At 43.7% G+C, this 25244-nt stretch overlaps 1 protein-coding gene across 8 annotated transcripts in view; it reads right to left on the reverse strand.

The window, feature by feature from the left end:
* Positions 1 to 25244, reverse strand: part of SOX6 (SRY-box 6) — a 678959-nt gene that overhangs the window by 39146 nt on the left and 614569 nt on the right. For 4 of the 8 annotated variants that reach the window (XM_015422310.1, XM_015422307.1, XM_015422309.1 and 1 more), the window contains exon 14: positions 13615 to 13723. In XM_015422310.1, coding sequence (XP_015277796.1) covers positions 13615 to 13723 — 109 coding nt within the window. Of the gene's footprint in view, positions 1 to 13614; positions 13727 to 25244 lie in introns of all 8 variants that reach the window. The other 4 variants (XM_015422305.1, XM_015422308.1, XM_015422302.1 and 1 more) reach the window with 1 other exon arrangement.

The following is a 25244-nucleotide window of genomic DNA, read 5'->3' on the forward strand; positions in this document are numbered from 1 at the left end:
GGCCTCAGCTGAACAGAATGCCATAGAGGCCACCCTCCAAGGCAGTTATTTTCTCCAGGGGGAGAGAGAGAGCTGTTGTCTGGAGTTCAGTTGTGATACCAGGTGATTCCACAGCCAGTGTGGCATAGCAATTAGCGCTTCAGAGCAGGGTCTGCCAGACCCAGGTTCTTGCTGTGGAAGCCAAGTGGGTGATTTCAGACCAGTCACAGACTTTCAGCCTAACCTACCTCACAGAGTTGTTGTGCAAGTCAAAAGGGGGAGACAGAACGATGTATGCTGCTTTGGTCCCCATTGCAGAGAAAGACTGTAGTTTTCCTCATGGGGAACCATTGTTGCCAATCTCCAGGGGAGGGCTGGAGATCACTCAGAATTACAACTGCTCTCCAGATGGCAGAGATCAGTTCCCCTGGAGAAAATGGTGGACTCTGTGTCCTTATATACCCTGCTGAGATGACCCCCTATGACAGCCAGTGTGATGTAGCAGTCAGGGCTTCAGAGCAGGGTAGAGGCTGCAGGTGTGTGGGGGGGGAGATGGAAAGCTGAAGTCAGAGGGCCAAATGAAGGTAGGTTGATGGTTGGCTGGGAAGGAGATAAGGTTGCCAACTCAAGGTTGGGAAATTCCTGGAGATTTGAGGGGTGGAGCCTGGAGAAGGTAGGGTTTGAGAAGGGGTGGGACCTCAGAGAGGTACAATGCCATAGACTCTACCCTCCAAACCAGCCATTTCCTCCTGGGGAACCACTGTTGCCAATCTCCAGGGGGGAACTGGAGATTACTCAGAATTACAACTGCTGTTCTGATGGCAGAGATCAGTTCCCCTGGAGAAAACGGTTTGCTCTATGTCATTATACCCTGCTGAGGTCACCACAACAAATTGACACTGAATGCCCAAGGCCAGGGCACCTGCCCAGAGCCTTTTTCTAGAGCTCGTTGTATTTATTTCCACAATACTTGTTGGGCTCATTTGGCTCTCTGGCATTAGTATAATGTCCTCTGAACTTACTGACCACCAGTGGGCTTCATGACTTTCAAACTCCACACAAAAGAAGTTTCCTATATTTTTTTGTCTTAGGACAGCTGAATGCTATTGCAGATTTTGCAAACACCCAAGGATAGTTCACTTCACACTTTCCTGTTTGTGACTTAGCTTCAATGTAATGTCAAACCACACCCGGAGCAAACACAGTCCCCTAACCTTGGTCTTGACAAGACCTAGAAGCTGAGGAGATAAAATCCAGCATATTATTTTGATTTTTCAAAGCTCCTACAAAATGTACTAAAAACCAGGGCCATTGAGTCCACGCAGTCACCTGGGAGGCAATTTCTAGGTTTTGCAGGGGGAATTTCAAACTTTTTGGCAAGAAAAGGATACCTCTTCGTGAAAATCCTGGAGACGTGGGGCAAAAGGTTGCAAGGTCCATTTCACCCACTGGCAGGGGATGGGGGGATGTTCTAGGAGTGGGAAGTGATGTCACCCCCCCCATCCCCCTGAAACACTGACATCGCGTGCGACAAGCTTGCATTATCCGGAAGTGACATCAGCACATTGGCAATAATGCTCTGGATTTTGGGCAAAGCTCTATTGTAAAATCAGCACCAAACCATAGCGTTTTGCCCAAAATCCAAATCGTCACCCCCCAGTGTCGCTGACGTGCGATGTCACATCCAGGTGATGCAGGCAAGTTGCGTGCAATATCGCTTTTTTTGGGGGGGGGGTTCCTTCCCACTGGCCAGCTGGCTGGCAGTGGGCAGAAGCCCGCAAAATCAGGAAATCCCCCACCGGGCAAATGGCAACCTTAGCAGGGCAGCAAGTAGCTGGTAACAGATATGTGGCAGAAGGCAGGAAAGAGCACAGGCAGAGCCTGAGGGACCTGACAAAAGTCTTTTGTAGCATCAGCCCCAACAAGAAACTACATTGAGACCGATTTCACACAAGAGCTGTACCACAGTCACGTCTCCCTTTGCCCCGCTTCTATTGGTCAATTTCCCACTTGAAGCCGCGCAGCCGCGTTTTGACCCGTGGCTTCACCCGATTTTCCCCACGGTTTCGTGATCCTAAAAAAAGTGGCTGCATGGCTTCGAGTGGGAAATTAACCAATAGAAGCAGGGCAAAGGGGGGTGCAACCGCGGCGCAGCTCTTGTGTGAAATCAGTCTCAGCTAAGCTTTTAAATCCTGATGAAGGCCCGGTAACTGCCCAGTTGTTACTCCTTAGTTGACATCTAAAGAGTTCTTTAAGGACAACTGCTCTGCCTTGAAGCCTTGCAGTTTTAATGCCAATGCATGCCTCTGCTATACAAGCAAGGCATATTAGTGGAGCGATATGGCTTGAACACTCTATCTCTTGACAAAGCAACAATTCTGAGAAAATGCCTAAATGGATCTGATCACTGGTTTTAATGTTGTGTCCTCTTCCTCAGGGAGATTTGCTTACTGTTCTCTTTCAAACTATAGTTTGGCTGTCCTTGGGGAGTGTAGTGTCCAACTGAGGTGTATTGGTACAGACTCTTATCTACTTGCAAAACTGGTGAGATGCTTACAGGTGTTTATAGAGAGCAAGAGCAGTAGTGATTTTTTGACAAGGACAAAAATGCATTTTCCTGGTGTTTTCTGTCCTTTGTTGTTGTTGTTGTTCAGTCACACAGTCAAGTCCGACTCTTCGAGACCCCATGGACCACATCACACCTGGCCCTTCTGTCCTCCATCATCCTCTGGAGTTTGCTCAACTTCACATTTGTTGCGTTGATAACACTATCTAACCATCTTGTTTGCCATCCCCTTCTTCTTTGACCTTCAGTCTTTCCCAGTATCAGGGTCTTCTCCAGCGAGTGCTCCCTTCTCATTTGGTGGCCAAAGTATTTGAGCTTCAGCTTCAGTATCTGGCCTTCCAGCAAACAGTCAGTGTTGATTTCTTTTAGGATTGCCTGATTTAATCTCCTTGCAGTCCAAGGGACTCTCGAGAGTCTTCTCCAGCACATAATTTCTGTCCTTAGGTTCATCTTTTTATTATCTATGCAGGCCATTTACATATTTTCCCCCATATCAGAAGCAAGCATATGATATCTGCTAAGATAAGAATGCCCTATCCAAGTCTTGGATCCATCTCCCAAAAAATGATGAACACTTTAGCAATTAGGATGCTTATCCAGCCAATGACTTGCTGACACTTTCTTTCTGTGCAAGTGTTTCAAAGGTTGTCAACTACGTCATCTTACTTTGATTGAATGAAAATGTTAAAGACAGCTCTTTCATTCAATTTGCACCCAAAAGTAACTAATTGTTTTCTTTCATGCTGAAACGACCTTATTTTTCCTTAGCAAAAGGAACGCATCACTGTTTATCTGAAATCAATGGCAATGCATTTTAAAGCTATATATTTCATAGTATTTACTTATGATAAAATTATTAACGGATTTATACCAATCTGGCTTTCATGTATTCCTGTAGGAGAAAATGGTCTATATTTCTAAATGGGTTGCAAATATTAAAGAAGGCCTTTTTGTTGTTTGCTGCCTCTAAGAGGTATCTGAATAGGTCTCAGAACAAGCAGGAGAGTATAAGACAGGCTCAGTGCTTCTCTTCTCAGTCTCCCTGCTAGGAGCCTGCAGGAGTGCAGGGCCTACTAAGAATCTGAAGAACCAGGCCAAGACAACCCTGGCCTAGAACTCTAGAAACAGCTTAGTTAAGTATTGTTATTCTGTTATGCAGGGCTTTTTTTGTAGAAAAAGCCCAGCAGGAACTCATTAGCATAATAGGGCACACCCAACACCAGAAACACATTAGCATATTAGGCCACACCCCCATGTCACCAGAACTGTGGTCATCCAGCCACAGCCACCTTTCCCTTCTTATTCTGTTTACCTTGTTTGTTATCAAAACCCAGGGCTTTTTTTGTAGCAGGAACTCCTTTGCATTTTAGGCCACACACCCCTAATGTAGCCAATCCTAATGAGTTTCTGCTGTTGGGCGTGGCCTATTATGCTAATGAGCTCCTGCTGGGCGTGGCCAACTTAGGAGCCAGCCGGAACTCCGTTCCTGTGCATTCCTGCCCAAAAATAGCCCTGGATTAGAATAGTAGATTATAAAGTAACATAATGAATAGTAGAATGTAATGTAATTTGGAATGGTAGATTGGAATGCATTTCTCTGATCTGGGGACAGGGGAGATAACTCTACACTCTACACTCAGTTGCCCCACTTCAACGAAGATGTTGTAAGGTCGCCTCCAACCTTGAGAGGGGATGGATGGCGCATAATGACAGGGTCTCAGTTAATTACTTTCAGCATTCCACAATTAAGGATATATCTGCCCATCAATCCACCCCCCTGGAATTAAACCCAAACAATATAAACTAATCTTGTTATTCCTGTTTGGTTCTTGAATCTGTTAAACGTCTTAATTATGCTGGGTGCTAATTTACTGCTCACCCTCTACCTATATGTATGGACTGGTAACTTCCATTTCATATCTGAAGAAGTGCGCTTGCACACGAAAGCTTATACCTTGAATAAAACTTTGTTGGTCTTAAAGGTGCCCCTGGACTCAAACTTTGTTCTGCTGCTTCAGACCAACATGGCTACCCTCCTGAATCTAGTTCTACTATCTTTAATATTTCCCACAAGAAAGGTGCTCCAGCCTCTTAATCACCCCCTCTCCTGCACTTTTTCCAGCTCTTAAATATCCTGTTTGAGACAAGGCCACGAGAACACTACACATTATCCAAAATGAGTCCATACCTTACAAAGGTCACAGAGCTAGTGTGGTGGTTTAGTACTCAGATTACAATCTGGGAGACCCATGTTCAAATCCTCATTCTGCAGTGGATGCTTGTTGAGTGAACTTGGGCCAGCCATACATCCTCAGCTTAACCTACTTCACAAGGCTGGTGTGAGGATACAATGGAGTAGAGGAGAACAATGCAAGCCACTCTGGTTACCCATTGGGGAGAAAAGTGGGGTATAAATGAAACAAACAAATAAATCTATAAATGAGAATTACAATATTGCCCCTCTTTTCCCCAGTACCTTTCCTAATAATCCCCAGCATGGAGTCTGCCTTTTTCAGACAATAGCAAACACAAGAGAGCCTTTTACCCCATTTCTGGTTTCTGCCATTGTGAATAGTTTGTTGCTTAAAGCCAGGGCTGGTGCTACCATCAAAACCAACTAGGTCACGACCTAGGGCGCAGACCTCAGAGGAGTACAGAGGCCAGTGAGCGGGGCGAGGATGATGGTGAGAGCGGCACTGACAACGAGCAGGAAACCTTGTCTCCAGCTGCCTCGGGGCTCACCTTACGGGGAGAAAGAGAAGCAAGCAGTCCCAAACTGCCTGGTCAGTTCCGTGTCAACACTGTGGGCATCCCTCCTCAGTCACCCTCGCCGCCCCTCCAGGCGCCCCTGGGCTTGGCACATAAAGCAGGGCTGGCCAGCCATGGCCTGGGGGACACCCTCCATGTCAAGGAAAGGCAGGAGGAGGATCCACTCTCTCGGCCGATTGTCGACCCAGGGCACATGACAATCCCTCTAGCCGTCCTCCACCCTTGTGCCTCGTCCCGCTCCGTTGGAGCTTCACCAAGGGGCGCTGAGGTAAAAGAGCCACCCCAGCCTTTGGGCTACCCAAAGAGCATCCTGCCTGGCGGGGCTGGGTGGCCATGAGCGCAACTGTCCACGCTTTGCCACGGCGCAACTGCTCCTTACTATCCTCAGAAGCCCCCCCCCCCCCCCAAGTGGCCTTCCCCCCCCCCCCACCCGCAGATGGCCTTCTCGACCCTCCAACCGGCCACAGGCTCTCGGTTAAAAAGTTTTAACTTAAAAACATGCTTAAAACATTAGCACTCTTGCAATATTTTGTTCATTTAACTGACACCCCTTCCTCTGAATTATTGCATCAAAATGTCTGTGCTGTTGCAGTCTTGAGTATACTGTTCAAGAGTGTATCTGTAAGCTGCAAACCTACTTTTGATTTATTGACATTCACTACAGAAATCACATGCTCAGAGTTCTGAGTCTAGGGTCCTTTTTTGAAACACCCTGTTACAGGTGATCTCTGTTACTCCCTCTGAAACTTTCCCACTAAACATCCATAAAAAAACTCCCTTCCACCAGGACCTCTTGTACCAGACCTATGCAAAACAAAACAAACCTGCAAACTTCAGCTAGCATACTCTGGTTGCATGCTCCCAGGAAATTAAGTGAATTTTTACAGAGCTGAACTCAGAGTTCAAAGTTTATGTTTAGGGGCAGTTCAGATATTTTGAAAAATCTGTCCACATGAATTAATATATTGTGATCTCTAAATTGCGAACTGTTTTTTTAATGGTTACGTACACGTATTCAAACTTGTACTGTATCCAGTTCATATTGGAGAGACAACTATAGAACCACAGACTGCATGTCAAATTTGAACTTAATATGTACACATTTCTGAACAGGAGGCTACAATATATTAACAAATGATACAAGTCACAAGTTACGTTTTTTAAAGTACGGTAACCTCCATACTGTATTAAATTGCAATGTGCTAATTAACAAGGCATGCATTGAAACAAAGACTATACTTAAAATCTTCTGCATACATCTATGAAACCCATTGAAATTTGTAACACAAAATCATAGTAGAGACAAATCAACGGTCATTCATTATTAACAATGTTGTAACTTTTGCCTGTAAAAGAGAGTGTGAACTCCAGTCAGTCCCCAAAGTACTGCCGGCATGCCTAGAAATATCTCCTTGTTACATTAAGGGATGTTTATGATCTAGGCCATTCTGCCTAAGAGTATTCTTCCAGTAGAAGCCCTAACATAGATTCCAAGCAGTCTGTGAAAACAATACTCTTCTTTCAGAAGAAGCTAGTTGGACTGAGATTCAGAATTTTTGATAAAAGTCTCCTGAGCTACTAAAATATTATTTAAAAAGAAAGGAGAAGCATTAATAAACCTTATAGCTTTTTCAGATCTTCACATTTCAGAAGGAGCAAAATAGTTCTTGGTCTTCAAACCCCTAACTTTCATGAATAGATTCGTTTTTCATGTTTCTTCAGGCTTTCCAATAACACACATAGGATCTACATATACACAACACACATATATACACAGTATATACACTGTGATTCCCCTCATCCTCTATGTACTGATTATATCCATGACCTGAAAGTCTTAAAAGGGCTTAAAACACCACTAATATGTCTCTTACAAAAAGCAAGAAAAAGTATAAGTGATATTTTTGAACAAAATTAAGAAAAGAACAAAGTCTGCTTCTCTAGGATGCTAAGACACTAAAGAGTTTGTAGTGTTCTACAAGAACCCAAATATAAAGTACGGTGATACTAGCACTGCTCCTTAAAGCCCTCTTCTATCACCCAGAAACACAAACAAAAGCTTCAGATGGGGCACTCTTAATGTGGGTTTATTGGAAGTTCAGTAATACAAGCATGTTACGTTAACATCATCCAGTCCTTGCTTATTGTAGTGGGGTCGTGACCCCACCTGGCATCCAGAATCCTCAGTGCTGCCCTGAGCTTTAGAGTTCATCGGCTTCCTCTCTACTGCCCACATTTTCTTTAGGTTGAGGCAGTGTTCCTTCTCTTCCCTGCTTTTCTTCCTCACCCGTCTCTCTCACTCTCCCGAGCCTCTTGCATCTCTTTCCCCAGCCTATGAAGATTGCTCACCACCAGTGTTCCCTCTAAACTGCGGAGTCTTGTGAGCAAAAATTCTGCTTTCTGAGCTCCTGGCATTAAAGTTGTGAGCGAGCAATCTGGCCATTGCATAAATCAGTTTGCTCTGGAGCCATCCTTACTGAGCTAAGACAAAATCTGTGAGCTGGAGGCTAAAAAACTGTGAGCTAGCTCACACTAACTCCGCTTAGAGGGAACACTGCTCACCACCCACCTTACCTCTCTCCTCTCCCTTTTATCTCCCTCCTCCTTCCAAGTTCCACATCCTCTCCCTGTTCTCAGCCTATTCATCTATCTCCTCCTCCTCCTCTTTGGCTGTGTTGTCCAGCCCCATTTGAGATTGTGTGGGCTCAGAATCAGAAACCCAGTGGTTAGACACCAGATGGAGGTGGCTTAGTTGCATCAGCAACTGGATGCTGGCACCCACCTTCCAACTAGCTCCTGCCACAATTCAGTTCAGGGCACTGCATCATCATCCTTCCTTAAAGTGCTCTTCCAAGGCACCCACCACTTCTTCTGCTAGCCCAGTGGTTAGGTAATTCACCATCATGGGTCCTCCATAAGTATTTAAATGTAAAAAGTGACCATTTGCCCAGAGGTTTTTTCCACTGCGATCTAGCATAAATCTTGAAATCCTGTTTGTCAGTAAGATGTAAACCTGTAACTGAAAGGACCTTTCTAAACAGTAAAAAAGGTAAAGGTAAAGGTTCCCTTGCTCGAAAGCCAGGAGTCCGACTCTAGGGTTGCGGTGCTCATCTCCGTTTCAAAGCCGAAGAGCCAGTGCTGTCCGAAGACGTTCCCGTGGTCATGTGGCCAGCATGACTAAACACCAAGGCGCACGGAATGCCCACCTTCCCACCGAAGTGGTACCTATTTATCTACTTGCAATGTCTTGCTTTCGAACTGCTAGGTTGGCAGGAGCTGGAACTAGAGACGGGAGCTCACTCCGTCGTGCGGCACACTCGGGTCTCGAACTGCTGAGCTACTGACCTTCCACAGCCTGCAGTTCAGCGTCTTAACCACTTGAGCCACCGCAGCTCCTTTCTAAACAGTAGTTCCGTTTATTTTGTGAGCTACCCAAACTGCTTTCCTTGTTAATTTATCTCTTCAAAGATAAAGGGAGAATTCCATGCAGCTCCCTCCATTTCAGTAACATTAAATATGCTGCTAGCATTAAGCCATGTAACTTGAACTCATTCATGAAGTCATGTAGTGTCACAGCTATAACACAGGCTTCAGAGGGAAAGTGACTTTGTGGCATCTTTGGCTGGAAGACAATTAGGATCAGGAGACTTATCATCATTAGCAACATCACGACATTGCTGGAGACCCATTGACATCGCTTCTCGTGTGACCCAGCAGTGAAGTCGTCATATAAGGGTGACACTTGAGCATTCACCCATAGAGATTTACCCATAGAATTTTGAATGGATGCTAGAGAATCACCCAACATGACGACATCACTTCTGGGTAACACCAGAAATGATACACCTGAAATAACAGCCTAGGGTGTCCCAACGCCCAGCCCGACACGACCTCCACCAGAGATGGCAGGCTGTCCACTGGTGCGTTGGGCGGACGGTACACTAGCCAGACAGCCAAACTCTCCCCGGCTTCCCACACAAAGCCGGCACACTCAGTGCCCGCGATCCTCACCGCTGGGAGCGCCCTGAAGGAGTAAGCCTCCCGAATGAACAAATGCTGTACTAAGTACAATTCATAGGGATATCAATAAAATATTCATTTATTATACTGCTCAAAAGATAAAAGAAGGTGAAAGTCTTCATGTGGAAGATGACCTATTTATTCACTCATCAAGAATACAACTAATTCTAATAGGACTTCCAACCAATTAAAAGCTTTTAGCTGATTAATGATATTGTTCTTAATTGATCAATCCAAGTAAACTAATTAAAATAAACAATGCAGTATGCGTTCTTAAGCTGTGGAGATCAATGCAAACTCTTACAAGATATCCCAAGTTCATAATTACTTGTTGGGAAATATGAACCTTGGCAACTTGCTTGCCTTTAACTTAAGTCAAAAATTACACTCTTGAGAGTTTTCACTAGCTCAGGTTCTAATCTAAGCCAGAGAATAACTCCTCTCTCACCCCAGTAGCTTGCTGCTGCTGTACCAGATACCTTATTTGCTCACTTTTCCAACCCCCACTCTATAAACAATTTCTTTCCCCCAGGAAGTCTGAGACCAAATCTCTCATGCTCCTTAACACCCTGAATGCTGCTGTAGCAGTGCTGAGAGTGAAAGAGAGGAGAGTGAGGAGTTATTCTTTTATCTGCTGAATCACCAGCTACCATTGCAAGGTATGAGGATATCTGTGGGGACTCACAAAAAGAATTCAGCAATTATGACCTGTAGTAAAAAAAACAAAACAAAAAACCCTAGGGATTCTCCGTTATCATTTATAATTACCAGACATTACAGCTTTGATTTGTTCAATAAAATTGCATAATAATTATTATTATTTTTAAAAATAATAATTACCAGACACTTTCCCAATTGAGCCTTGGAGTATTCACCTCATCACCTAACCAATACAATTGGCACTTCATCCCTGCAAATGGGTAAGATCAGTAGCTTTCTGTTCATGCACATTCTCTGTGGTGGCTCCCACCTTGTGGGATGTCCTGCTTGAGTTCAGGAAGGACCTTACAGTTATATCATTACACAAAATGTGCAAAACAGGAATGCTCAGGAGGGCATTGTTATAATTAGATCAGAACAGTCCACAAGCAATCTTCATATGGTAATAGGTCTGTAGTCTACTGTGCTGCTACTGATGAATATATATTACAAGTGGGGCCCCGCGAGACTCTGGGGGGGAAAATATCATATTCCCCCACTTTCTCACTGGATCTGGTAGGGACTCTGGATCTCTGCAGCCGCCGCTATGCCTGCTGCCTTTTATCTCCCCCCACTGCTCTCTGCAGCTTGCCTGGAGCAGCTCTGAGTGAGTCAGCCGAGGCTTCCTTCCCCTCCTCCCCATTCTCAGTAGCTCTCCCAGAGTTCCTCCAAGCAGACCCGCTGTCTTCCTGCCACTGATGCCACTCTCTGCAGCTCACCAGAACAGGTCCAGGTGAGCCTGCTTGAAGATTCCTTCCTCCTCCCTGTTCTTGGCAGCTTGACTGGAGCAGCTCCAGGTGTCCTACAGAGAGTGATGGTGGCAGGCCCTCTTGGAGCAGCTCTGAGATCTGAGCTGAGACTGAGAGTGGGTGTAACTGGCCAACCAACTGCCGCCACCACCTCCTCCTCAGAGAAATCAGAAGAATTGGGCCCCACACCAATGGAATCCCCACCTGAGCAGCTCGGTCCAGCAGCAGCCCCAATGGGGTAAGCATCGGGAGCTGAGAACACTTTCCAGTCATGACCAGGCTGCTCAGTCTTCCAGGATAACAGAGACACCACAGAGCCTGGCAACTCCATGTCTGCTGGCCTCTCCTGAACCAGCAGAGCCTAGGAGGAGGAGAGGGTGCTTCACAGCTCTAGAAAGCTCTAGAAAGAAGACAAAGCACTCGCCTGATTGCTTAGCAATGATCAGCATTAATTCCCGGAGCACAGGTTGATAGGGAAACAGTAAAGACCTACACCTGTAGGAAGGTGAATGCAACTATAAGGAATGACATCTGGGCCTTGGGGGCCTGGCAGCAGCTGCAGGAGAGTCTGGAGGCCGCACCATGTCCAGCAAGAAAGCTTCCTTCCTCCCCTCCCTGCTCTCAGTGGCTTGCTAGGAGCTGCGCCAAGTGGGCTGCCACCTCCCTACCTGCTGTCCCTACAGCTTACCTAGAGCTGCTCCAAGCAGGCCCATCAAGGCTTCCTTCCCCCTCTCTCAGCTGCTCCAAGCATACCACCCTCGTCTAATGATTAAGTGCGCGGACTCTAATCTGGGAGAACCGGGTTTGATTCCCTACTCCTCCACTCGCAGCTGCTGGATGACCTTGGACAAGCCATAGTTCTGTCAGAGGTGTTCTTGAAAAGAGCAGTTTCTGTCAGAGCTCTCTCAGCCCCACCTACCTCACAGGGTGTCTGTTGTAGGGAGGGGAAGGGAAAGGAGTTTGTAAGCCGCTCTGAGACACCTTCGGGTAGTGAAGGGCGGGGTATAAATCCAATCTCTTCCTCCTCCTTCTCTTCTTCTTCTCCGCAGCTTGCCTGGAGTAGCTCCAGTAGGGTTGGCAGGTCCTCTCATTGCTCTGGTGGAGGGTTCTAGGGGTGGGGGGGATGTTGCAATTATGTCACTCAGAAGTGACATCAACACGTCAGGAATGTCACTTGGGGGACATTCTAGTTTTTGGGCAAACTCTACAGTAAAATTGGGCTTAAACCATAGAATTTGCCCAAAAACCAGAGCGTCCCCCACATGATGTCTCCAATGCAATGACATCAATGCCAAGAGGCATCATTGCATCAAGGATGTTGCATGACAACATCCCTGTATAGAGGCAGGGTTCCCACACCAGCCAACTGGTCCACGGTGGGAAGAAGCCCCAACCCAGTGTGTTCCCCCACTGGGATCTGGGGGCTGGCAACCCTAAGCTCTAGGCAAGCTGCTGAGGCTTCCTGTCACCTACCAGCAGATCTGAAGTTTTGTCTCCGCTGCAACCACCAGGCCCCTTTCCAGCTGCTCTATGCACAGATGCTTTTTATTTGAGGAAGGAATTTAAACCCCCCCAATTTTCCATTTTTTGCCCTCCCCTGCAGACAGCCCTGGTCTTGCGGTCAGTGGCTTGATGTCTGACAACACCACCTAGAAGGTTCCATCCAAGCGTCGCTACTTTCACTCTGGTTCTCCGGTCTTCTGGTATTTAATTTTAAATTTTAACCTCTGAATTTTTATATGTAATTTGAATTTGATTCTGTTATTATCATGACTTTTATGTGACCTTGCAACCCACCCTGAGCCCACTCGCGGGGAGGCTAGGATAGAAATTAAAGAAAATAAATAATTTTTTAAAATGTATTTTTAAAAAGACTTTTCAGATTTTTCTGCAACCCTAGGGAATTACCCAAGTTTGCAGAAAAGCCTGTTTTGTGTAAGTGTGCCACCTATTTGTGGTTTTAGATATCTGCAGATAGGGGGCACACTTGGGAATTAGATATATAGATTGTAGGCATCATTTGGCTTTTACTACATTGTTTTATACCTTGTAATGCCATAGCATGCATTGCTCACACTATACCTCACCTCAGGCAGTTTACTGTTCTCATTTTTGTTTACATTGTTTTTGAATATCGTATTCCTAGTCCTACCTAGTGCATTTTTCATTGAATGTCTTATGTTGTATGATTACATTTTTCTCTTTATTTTGTAATCTGCCTTGAGCCTTAGTGAGAAAGGTAGGCTCTCCATAAGCTAAATAAATAAATAGAATTGTGTGGGGAGTTAAACACATAATTAGAGTCAGTCATACCATCAGTCTATAGCCACTCAGCTCTGGAACAATGGAAAGATGGTAATGCTGTAGGCTGAGAAAACTGATATACAGATTTAACTGCTTATGCAAATGTTGCAACAAAGCAGGAAGTCATGCACATAATATAACTAATCAGCTCCCATGAGTGTGGGCTATTCCAAAACCAGGGACCCCTGTCCATAGAACCTGATCTACGAGTCCTCTTATTCAACGTTATACTACTTGTGTGAGCAGTTAAAATGCACCATGTATCAGTCAGCTAAGATAACCTACAAAGTGACATAAAGAGCTTTATAAAAAGAAATGAAACACACCTTAAATAATGAATGGAGAATTCATATTGTACCACACCATTTTAAAACTATGACTTGTTCTTGTAGATGGCACAGAAATCCATGCAAGATTCCTCAAAGCTATGCATGAGGACGTAATTACACAATGCTCGCCTATGACACCAGGAAGCATCCATTGTTATGGAAAGCCATGCTTACTGACTTATTTATTACAGCAACTCACCCTCTGCATCTTCTGGCCTTGTAAGGTCAATAACTCCTGGGCCCAGTTTTCCATCTTCATTGGGCTTCCCTGATAACTGTGGGCCTAAGTTTTCAAAATGTGTTCTTTCCTGCTAAAGAGAAAAAAAAAATAACTTTTGTCTAGTCATGCTTTTTAGACTTCAGGACATTGATTTGTATATTACCTGAACTTTTGTTGCCCTTCTTCCTACCCTCACTACAGATTTATCAGTCCTTGAATACTTCTCTCCCTAATCTGTCCATTTATTGTGGGTCACAAGCCACAAAGGTTATGAACCTCAAACATTTGTTCTGCAAATTGTCTATGAATACTGTTACTGCTAAAATGTATGTTAGAAGCAGTAGCTGTAGGTTTAAAAAATATGAATAAAGTACATTTAACTGTAGGCATCAGTTTGGAGTTTATAACATATGGACCCGAGAGCGGGGGGCTCCCGGCTGGTATCAGTTGCGCGCGCATGCGAAGCACGCACACACTGCATGCACATCACCCAAAAGTGACATGACGACGCCAGGCACGCTGGGGGCAGGGCCACGGCCATACAAGGGAAAACCATAGAGTTTTCCCTTGGATGGCCATGGCCCCGCCCCCAGCATGCCCGGTGTGGTCGCATCACTTCCAAGTGACGCGCCCGTCGGGGAGGAGTTCCCCCCGGGGCCCGATATGGCACCGCCAGGGAACGGGCCTCTGGGGCGGGGATTTCCCCGCCCCCCGAGGGGACTTGGGAAGCCTAAGTTATATGGAGACAATGGGGGAGGAGGATATAACATGTTCTGTTCCACATCAAAACTGTTGACCAAGGGAGTGCTGATACAACAATGGAAAGTTATCCTATACCCCTCCCACATTGTCTCCCAAATATATGTTTAACCTGAGCAGCACGGGAACCCTATCATTAACATTAATGTATAAACTGATGCTTACATATTAGCCTCTGGACTTAAATTCATCAGCTCTCCAAGGCAGGGGAGAAAAGACACACACTTTATTTTGATATGCTTATTCATCTCAATGGGTTGTAAAAGGAAATTAATTAGCACCAGGCATTTAAGCTGACCTTTGAAAAACTCATACCAAGTTAAGTTAGCTTAAAGTGAAACAACATCTGTGATTATGAAAATGAAGGATTAGGATAAAAACTCCAGGAATCACATTTAACCAACAAAGAACGATAAAATCTTTCAATAATATTTGCTAAATGAATGAAGGGATGGTGGCATTGAGTAATACTAGAATTCAGAACTTAAAGAGTAGTTGCAATTAACACTGGCCGTTAATTTAACAGAAAATCATCACTAGTGCGAGTAGCAGCAACACTCCTCTCTTAAAGATATGCGTTTGCATTTGAACCCTTGAGAAAACACAAGTCTGGATTTTATGCAAGAGGGTTTCAAAGACAAGTGTTTCAAAGAAGGAATAGTAGATGACAGAAATGAGAGTATTATTTTGTCTAGGAATCAGAACTGAACCTCAATGGGAATTTTTAAAAAGAGAGTAAGAATAAGAAAGGACAGTGTCTTCTTCCTAGACAAACACGGTTTTGATGAAAACTTATGTGGTAAATCTGGATCAAGACCATTAAAACAATAATTAAGAGGCAATTTATGTGTCAGTCATTTCCTCAACACACTGGCAAGCCTTGCAACAATATGGCATCACAACATTCTCTCATGTGCGAGCCTCAGTGGTGGTCTGTTTCTGTATCAAACTGTTAAATAGTTATCTTTAATTTATTACTATCACGAAACAAACACACACACAATGTGTTTTCCCTCTTACCCTGTTGATACTTTTTAACACTCACTTGGCATTGTGTTGTATCTGTGAATGAACAAAACATTGTTCATGGCTATGAAACTACTATATTAAATGTCATGTCATGTTGAATTTATAGACATCAAAAAAATAGCTTTCTGTTTTGTGAACAGTTTCTGTATGTTATACTTGATGCATTATGCAGCAGAAGAGTGCTGATTGCCGTTCACTCCATTGTTCAATGACCTAGTTCTGTACTGAGCATAATTACACACTGGAAGAAAGGGGGGGGGGAACCTAGTTTGCATTTCCTCCCCAAAAATATCTAAGGAACTTGGAACTACTGTTTAAGACCAAGCCTGTGATTTCTCTAAGAGGAGCTCTGACTCCTTTGCTCAAACCTAGTATGCTTGTGCTATTCTAGTCTGATGCTTTACAAGAAAAAAATAGTTTCCTAATTAATTCTATTTAACAAAACTGTGCAGAAAGTTGTTGGATTCTTCAGTATATAGATATGCTCAAATGACTGTAAAAAACAAATAATCCACACAAAGTGACACACTATTATTTTACTTTGCCACTTTACTACATAATCTATTTTAATATTGTGTGTTTGCAAGTTACTATGCATTATAAACTCCATAGTAAATATTGCATATAATAAATACTGTAATGCAGAGAAAATGGAAATATTTTCACTGCATAATTGAATGTACTATTAAAATTATCTAACAGTTCTTTAAATGTGCAAAAATGTTGAAATACAGAACACGGACACTTACTATAGAGAGGCAAGCAAACTCAATATTCTGTTGAATATCCAACAATAACAGCATACTATCAGGACAGATCTTGTCTGGTAGTGGAGAGGAATAATTTTCCCCCAAACTCACCCATGTTTAAAATGTGAGAAAGTGATTTTTACAAAGCTGTAGCACTCAAAAGCACTATGGACACAATCAGCATTTTATGCACAGTGTTTCAAATATTTTGCATTTAACATCTTTTGTTAAGGAGTGTTGATATAACACCTGAAATCTTTGTGGCAGAAGAACCTAAGTATGTTTAAGAAAAAGGGGGAAATAGCACCCTGCTATATATCAATATGCACATTTGAAGTATCCTGCTAGTCATTCATTCTCTTTGATTTCCTCCAGAAAATATTCTGTGTTAAAAAGAAAGTTTCTGAAAGAATATCAATATTTTGACACTGAAAGAGAAAAGGGAAAATTACATGATAAAGTACAAGAAGAGTAAGGAAAGAGAAGTCAGTATAGTAATAATACTTAAAAGAACTGAAGCATATTTATGATTCTGTAATAACCCTTAGTTAGCCAGTCATTTGAATATATTTACTATTGCACCAATTCTCGGTGTGTACACACATACACCTAATCGTATTTCATATCATTTCATGTTTGCACTTTAAAATATTCTTCACAATAATGGTTGCCAGAATTTTATAGGAAAGCCGTAAAGAGGAAAAAAGCACAATGTTTGTGGTAAATGCAGACATAAGAGCATTTCAAGAGCAAATAGTGAATTAAGTGAAGTATTTTAAAGGGACACAACTGGAAAATATACAGGGCCCAAGAACGGAGGGAACAGACATGCTCTACTAGTGCCTAAGGATTTGGGGGGGTGGGCAGCTCAAGCCACTAGCACATTAACACTAGCACATTTTTTAAAAAATATCTATAAGGCATGAGATGATTATGAGTAGCCCAAGTAACAAGTTTGTTCTGAACCATTACGTTTGGGTCCTGAATGTGTGAATATATACCTGCATGTTAAATACACATCATTGTGCACATAGCTTTCAAGCGTTCACCCAAATTCAGTGTATAACATACACGGGTAATTGTGAAAAATTTACACATAGGCAAAAATTTTGCAAGGGTGTAAAGTGCCGCCAAGTTCTAGCCAATTCATGGTGACCCCAACAAGGGGCTTTCAAGGCAAGTCGGCAGCAGAGGTGGTTGGCCATTGCCTTCCTCTGCAGAGCCTTCCTAGGTGGACTCCCTTCCAAGTACTGACCCTGCTTTGCTTTCGAGATCTGACGGGCTCAGGCAGGCTATACCATGCCCTCTTCCCTCCCGCACAAGATGTATACAACATCTAAAATCATACATGCAAGTAATCTCCCATGTAAACAGACTCCCTTATTTTCTTCAGACAAAGTTTGGCTGCTGCTTTTTGGTTGAAGAATAAAGTACTTCCCTGGAAGGCATAAAGCCATAGGCATATGTGATGGGTAAAGTAAACCATCGGTAAGAATCCTCCATGTGTACACAAAAGAACCCAAAGTCAGCATCAGAGGACTCTCTTCTTAAATAAAAACTAGTCTCTTTGGCCATATAGTAGAGGGGTGACAGCACATCAGGGGCAGCATTCATTTCGCTAACAGCCAGGCCTTCATTTTCCATTCAGTGACACGATTAGGCACTTATTTATGCATTGTCAGGCACAAACATGCAGGCAACATAAAAGTTATTGAAAAAATTAAAGCCTGCTTCGCTGTGTCACAGGACTGTTGGTTAAGTGCTTTGAAATGATGATGTATGAGGTAGATGTTGCATATTAAATAAAGATATTTAAATGATAAAGCCTCCTTTAGTAAGCACTGATTAATGTTAAATGTTCGGAGCCAAAAGGGTGAGCCATCCCTCATGTTCAAATATTATCATACTCGACGGTAGAGTAACCCCAGCAATGACAGATGGACTACGAGATTATTATCCTCTTATTTCCAGAATTGCCAAACCAGTCAATTCCTGAAGCATTATTTTTAACTTTGCATTACATTAATAACTTTCTCCTCACTTCTGTGATTGGAATGATCAATTCTTCCCTTCTGTGTAAAGGGGAGAAAGTTGACTGGTGTAGTCAACTGAAAGAAAGAGGGTGGGGGGGGGATGCTGTAGGAAACTTCGGCTGAGTAGAACAAATATAAAATTGTGATCTTGTGAAGGAAAAGTAATGATAATAGTAAGCACACAATAATGGCTTTTCACTGCACTTAGGTAAAAGCTGAATTTTTGATGTGCACAGTATATTTTCATAAAATTTTATATACTATGTTTTATACACTTATTGGCTATTCCATAATAATGCGTGCGCTAACAGTAAAATTGCTCCCAAATTTATGTGTGTTATTTATTCGTTCCCACGTAACAATGCTTTTTGTTGTAAAAAATATTCTGTTTATTAATGTAACTTTACAACCGCTGCATCCAAGATCCGTGGTAAATTAATGACATTTTTATTATTTTATAGTGTCATTAAATTTTTACTGATCACTCCATCAAACAGGAGCCATAAAGGCCGTAATGCAAACTGGGACACTTAGATCAGAGGAGCAGGAAACCATTCCATAGAGTCTGAAGTAAACGGCTTGCTATAAATGATATTTATACCATCTTTAAGCACGTAAGAATACTTGGACAAGTTTGGCAAAATTGTTTCAGTAGTGCTGTGGATTGTGTACTTAAATAACAGTTTACTTGCCAGCAAGCCGAGGGTTTCTCGTGTGCCTTTTTCCCCCCTTTAAAACCATATGAAAGAAGATGACTGATTGCATCCATCTCTCAAAAAACACAATATATGAAATGTAATAATACACCAAGAACCCCTCCCTTTTGGATTACTAAGACTGATCAGACTCACTCTAACCATTCCTCAAATTATTTCAACATGCTGTTCCCCCCCCCCAGCCCTAAATCTGAAATGTATGCAGGGGTTGAAGTGGAAAATGGCATACACGCTGATCATTGTGTGGAAGGGCTTTCTTCTTCCCCCTGATCTTTGCAAACAAATACATTTTGTTTAAGTAGACATAGCTGGACAGTGATGTAATATCCTCTGTTTCAAGAGTCTAGCATAAATGCAGTTAACATTTATTTAAAGATCCAGTTTGGGATTTTCTATTAATGTGGGTCATTTACAGAAGCCACAGAGCAAATGTCTATGTGGCTGTTAAGCTGGGGACAATGTTTCAGTTGCAAAGTGTGCAAGTAGATCCAGCATTCTGCCTTTGCATACTATTACTGTTAACATTATTTGATTCTAAACTCCACACACACCAAATATTTCAGTGGTTTATTTGTTACTTGTAATTTCCTCTGTTCAAGTACAGGATATAATAAACAGGAAAAGGCTATTTTCAACTAGATCAAGAGAAAGATTTCTAGAAAATAAAGTGCTTGCTGATTCTGCGCACACAGTTCCACAAAGGCCCCGGTCACACGGGCAGGAAACTGCGGGGGAGAAGCGTGGCTGTTTGCCCTGGGGCAAACTACTGCGCAGGTACGCGATCAGACCTCCTGTGGAGGTCCTGTGGAGGTACCGTGGAGGTTCCATGGCAAGGGAGAGGTGCCGATCACAGGACAAGCCGGCGCGCAACGAAGAAGCGCGCGCCACGGCAAACTGTTTTGTTTTTGTGTGTACATGACAAATGCGCATGCTCCGTTGGGTGCACGTGCGCATCCACAGAGACTTGGACAAAAAAAACCCACCTTATTTGCAAGGGGACATGGGCGGGCGCCGGATGCCACCAGAAACGCGATCAGACGCCCGCCCTTGCCCCGCAGTTTCCGGAAACTAGTACCTCCGAGGTACTAGTTTTTTGCCACGCAGTTTCGGCTGGAAGCCTCGGTTGAGCCACGGGAGTGCTACGCTTCCCAGATGTGCTGGTGAGATCGGGCCTGGAAACTCCGCCTGTTTTCCGTCTCACTTGTGTGGCTTCTGTTCCGTGTGACCGCAGCCAAAATCTAGCAACCACTGTGTGAGCAAATCCTACATCAATGAGGGATCCTAAGAAACTGACTTAAAGGATCTGTAACAATGAAGTGTGCTGGATTCACTTTCCTAACTCCCCTCCCAACCTAGTCTGTCTAACAACACAATGATCTGGAACTGTTACAAGAGCACTGTTCTCCCTGTGAAGGACAAGCTGTGTGTTGCCCCAAAACTTCCCCTTTCTTTGCATCAGCGGTTATCAGAAAATGTAATTGGCCTCTGTTTCGAAGCTCTGACAATTTTCTAGGAACATAAGGATGAATTAAGCATTGAGTCAAAGGATTATTCTACCAGATGAGGTGAGATGCAATGGAAAAATTTTTAATCTATGGATACATTTATTATCATGGACAAAGTTTTAATAAGAGTTGTCAATGCAAGAAAAAAGTCATTTATTTCATTGGATAGTGAGTTCATGAGTCGTGCTACTTCAGTTATTGACATGGCAAATTTATAAACACATGTGGGACCAGTGTTTCCTCTAAGCTGAGTTAATGTGAGCTTTTACCCTCCAGTTTATACATTTTTGTCTTAGCTCAGGAAGGATGGCTCCAGAGCAAACTAATTTATGCAATAACCAAATCGCTCACTCACAACTTTAATGCCAGTAGCTCACAAAGTAGAATTTTTGCTCACAAGACTCCACAGCTTAGAAGGAGCATTGGTGGGGACCCATGAGAACTGGTGGAGGGTCATCTTTCCTTACTTCCCCCACTTCCTCCCTCAGTCTCTCTCTGCTTTCCTTTCCCACCCTTCTCTCAGTCTCTCCCCTCCTCCCTCCCCCTCTCTCACAGTCTTTCTCTATCTCTTCACCACCCCCACCCCAATCCTGCTGCCACTTGCATGGCAAGCCAGCGACATGCTGCCCAGCCCACCCAGCAGCAGTTTCTAGTTAGGCTGCAATGTAGGGTTGCCAAGTCCTCAACTGTTGTATAGTGGGGGAGTCCAGTCTTCGTCTTCGTTCGGATGATTGTGGCCCCACCCCCAACGTGCCTGACATGATTGTGTGACTTCTGGGTGACGTGCTGACGCCGGGCATGGCACGTGGTTTGGAGGTGGGGTTCCCCCCAGGGCCCAATCCGCCAGCAGCGGGTAACAAGCTTCTCGGGCGGGGTTTTCCCCGCCCCCCGGGGGGACTTGGCAAGCCTACTGCAGTGGCAGGATAATCTTGGTGGGGGCTGCAAAGTATCCCTGACCTGCCTGCCTGGCTCTCATGATGGCAGCTTGAGTCCTGGTCCACCTCCTCACCTGCAGCATCTCCGTCTCTAGATCTGCTCAAGGGTATCTTTCCAGCAATCTCCCACAATCTTGGAACTGAAACTACAGCAGGTGGTCTCTGTTTTACATGGAGCAAAGGCTGGTGATGGTTTTGCAGGTCAAACAGTATCCATCACATAAACCTGCATTCTTTATTTTACTTTGAATCATGTCAGGTTTCAGAATGCAGTGAGACAAGAACTCAGAGACTAGGACAGCCACCCAGCAAGAACAGAAGGGAGAATAACAAGTTATTCTATTTTGCTCTTTAAGCCTTTTTCAGATACTGAAACACAGGACTTTTCTTGTGGTGACATTCACTGGTATTGAGTACCAGCATATGTGAGAGTGGCTCTCCCAAGTCCTGATGGGAGAATTGGTGGAAATTGATGCAACCTTATATATGAGTAAAAAGGTAAAGGTTCCCTTGCTCGAAAGCCAGTCGAACCCGACTCTAGGGTTGCGGTGCTCATCTCCATTTCAAAGCCGAAGAGCCAGCGCTGTCAGAAGATGTTTCCATGGTCATGTGGCCGGCATGACTAAACACCAAGGCGCACGGAACACAGTTACCTTCCCACTGAAGTGGTACCTATTTATCTACTTGCAATGTCTTGCTTTCGAACTGCTAGGTTGGCAGGAGCTGGAACTAGAGACGGGAGCTCACTCCGTCATGTGGCAACCCAGGTCTCGAACTGCTCAACTACCGACGTTCCACAGCCTGCAATTCAGCATCTTAACCACTTGAGCCACCGCAGCTCCTCTTTATATATGAGTACTGGCATCTTAAAAAAGAAAAATCACTGCTGATACACAGGTCCAAGGAGGGCTTGAAACTTATCTTAAAATTAATTCTGTAAATTATTATTGACATTAGAAAAAGGCCAAATTCTAGATGATGGATTCTACATTTGTTCAAATAATCTTCAAACATGTGGAATATACACAGCCCAGTTATGCATGCATTAATGACACGTACAAACACCAGGCAACCAACCTCTGTAAAATGCACCCAGAACCTCTCACACATTTGAATATTTATCAGTTTTTTCTGTTATATTAAGCTTAGAATTTTTTTAAATGAATAGACTTTTCAGGCAAAGTACTACTACTAAATATTCATCAATGTTTGTAAATTAAAAGCTATGAAGAGTATAAAAATGACAATATTTTAAACCCAGGGAAGTTAGACACTCCTTCACTTGGCAAAGAGATGTAGAGCTGAGGAATTTAAAATTAACAACAGTATTTAGAAAAAAACTTGTCTGGGGGCAAACTCATATGTGCTTCTTCCCACCTCTCCTCCAAGAATATTCCCCAAATCCTGGATGACTGCTGCACTTGCAGTCGCTTCTAAATCACAGGCCTCTCAGTTAGATTCTTTTCATCAAGATTATTGTACACACTAAACCCCCTTTAAACTGAACACTTTATGTCTTTGTTCATCTGGATTTAATATGGTTTTAACCAATTGCAAAGTTATTTATAAAGTTTGCAGCTCCTCGGTAGTTAGAGTTATAAAGCGTTCAGTCTTAAACATAACCAGTTGTGTGGTAACCCAACTACTGCTTTTATGCGGTTTCCAACTTTTTATTTATGCACAAAAGCATGATCCATGGCAGTATCCAAACACTTTGGAATTAACCGTTTGTTTCCACAAGAGATTTGTGCAGCTTCTTAAAGTATAATTTTATTGTCCAGCTAAAGCACCACAGAACAATTCTCATAAAGAACAAAACGCTGTGGCATTCTACTTAGATTTAAAAAAATCCACTGGTCTTTAAAATGTAGAGTTTAAGCCCATTCATATACTCTGTAGTGACTGAAAGGGGGAGAAAGGTCAGTTTATTATATTTGCATGTGCAAAATCCAGGGATACCAAATAATAAATACATCTAGCAGGGCTCTTTCTGTAGCAGGAACTCCTTTGCATATTAGGTGACACACCCCTGATGTAGCCAATCCTCCAAGAGCTCACAGTAGCCCCTGTAAGAAGAGCTCTGTAAGCTCTTGGAGGATTGGCTACATTAGGGGTGTGTCGCCTAATATGCAAAGGAGTCCCTGCTACAAAAAGAGCCATATGTGGATTCATTTGGAAACAAATGAAACATTGTTTCCTAGTGTGAGATATTCACCTGCATGGAGACAAATACCTTGCCCCAGCACCCCAAATAAAGACACGAGACCATAGCATGGGGTTAACTAGTTTATTAGCATTAGCTGATCTACATCATCACATATTAACTATGCTAATACTTAATGGCAGGGCTCTGTAAGAAGAGCTCTGCAAGCTCTTGGATTGGAGCTATTGGAGGATTGGCTACATTAGGGGTGTGTCGCCTGATATGCAAAGGAGTTCCTGCTACAAAAAGAGCCCTGCATGGGGCAGGCTGCACTAGGCAGCCTAGCCATGGCTTCCTTTGTTTTGGCAAATCCACCCTGGCTCCAAACTTACCTCACCGTTTCCACCAGCCTTCTTTATCCTCGCCTACACATATTGTGCTGAGAGGTGCCAAGCCCCATCCCCCTTACCTGATGCACCATGAAGCTACTACCAGATTCGGAAAGATGTCGCCCTGTAACAAAGGCACGTCTTCCCAAGCCCCACCCGACTGTAAAGCCAGTGCTATGGCCGGTTCAAAACAATCCCTCTATCATGCCCAGTGGCTCCGGATGCTCACTGCTCATCCCTGCCTACCATGAGCAACCTGCCCTATTCCTGCCAAAACTAGATATGTCCTAAACAGTCTATAAGGTAAAGGTAAAGGACTTTTCTTGTGGTGACATTCACTGGTATTGAGTACCAGCATATGGGGGAGTGGCTCTCCCAAGTCCTGATGGGAGAATTGGTGAAAATTGATGCAACCTTATATATGAGTAAAAAGGTAAAGGTTCCCTTGCTCGAAAGCCAGTCGAATCCGACTCTAGGGTTGCAGTGCTCATCTCCGTTTCAAAGCTGAAGAGTCAGCGCTGTCCAAAGACGTTTCCGTGGTCATGTGGTCGGCATGACTAAACACCAAGACGCTGGAACTAGAGACGGGAGCTCACACCGTCATGCAGCACACTCGGGTCTCGAACTGCTGAACAACTGACCTTCCACAGCCTGCAGTTCAGCGTCTAGGCCTAATTTTTCTAAATTTATCCCGCCTCTCCTGAACATTGTGAAGCAGGACAAAAAAGGCTCTCTCACAACTGCCAATCAGGGGAATACTCTAAAATTTCTGCTTGGCCCCAAATCGTGACTGGCTACTCCTGCGATATTCTAGGGAGGGTGGGTAGGTCACAGCAGGTGGCAAAAGCCTGCAGGGAAGGGGCAAAGCTTAATTATATAGACCCTTCCTTATGCCTTCCCATTGGGTGGCTACCGTTCAGCCAGCCAATCACTGCCTTGTGTCTTATTTGAAGAGGGGCTGGGGCAGATTAACCCCTGGCTTTATAGCCCTGAATACTTCTCCTTTCCTTCCTTTCTGAGCGGTTCCTTCCCTTCCCTTTCATCATCAGCCGTTCACAAACCTACATAATAGGGCTGACAATTTATTTCCATTGGTAGTACTTGGACCACTGCCAATGCCAGAGGACTAGATTTAATAGGCTGATGATGGATTACAGAGGACAAACTTTATATTCCTATTATGTATGAAGATCAGGAAATGCATAACTTTAGAGAAGACCTTTCCCTTTAATGCCATGCTTCACTATGTTCTTGTCTTTTTTAAAAAATGGGAAATGAGCTATCCTAAGGTAGCATGGGGAAATTACTAGGAAGGCATCAGTTTCTTCTTGACTTCTTCAGCAGTTCAGCA

The sequence above is a fragment of the Gekko japonicus genome, unplaced genomic scaffold (genome assembly GCF_001447785.1).
Source record: "Gekko japonicus isolate JY-2015 unplaced genomic scaffold, Gekko_japonicus_V1.1 scaffold693, whole genome shotgun sequence".
In the NCBI taxonomy this organism is placed as follows: Eukaryota; Metazoa; Chordata; class Lepidosauria; order Squamata; family Gekkonidae; genus Gekko; species Gekko japonicus.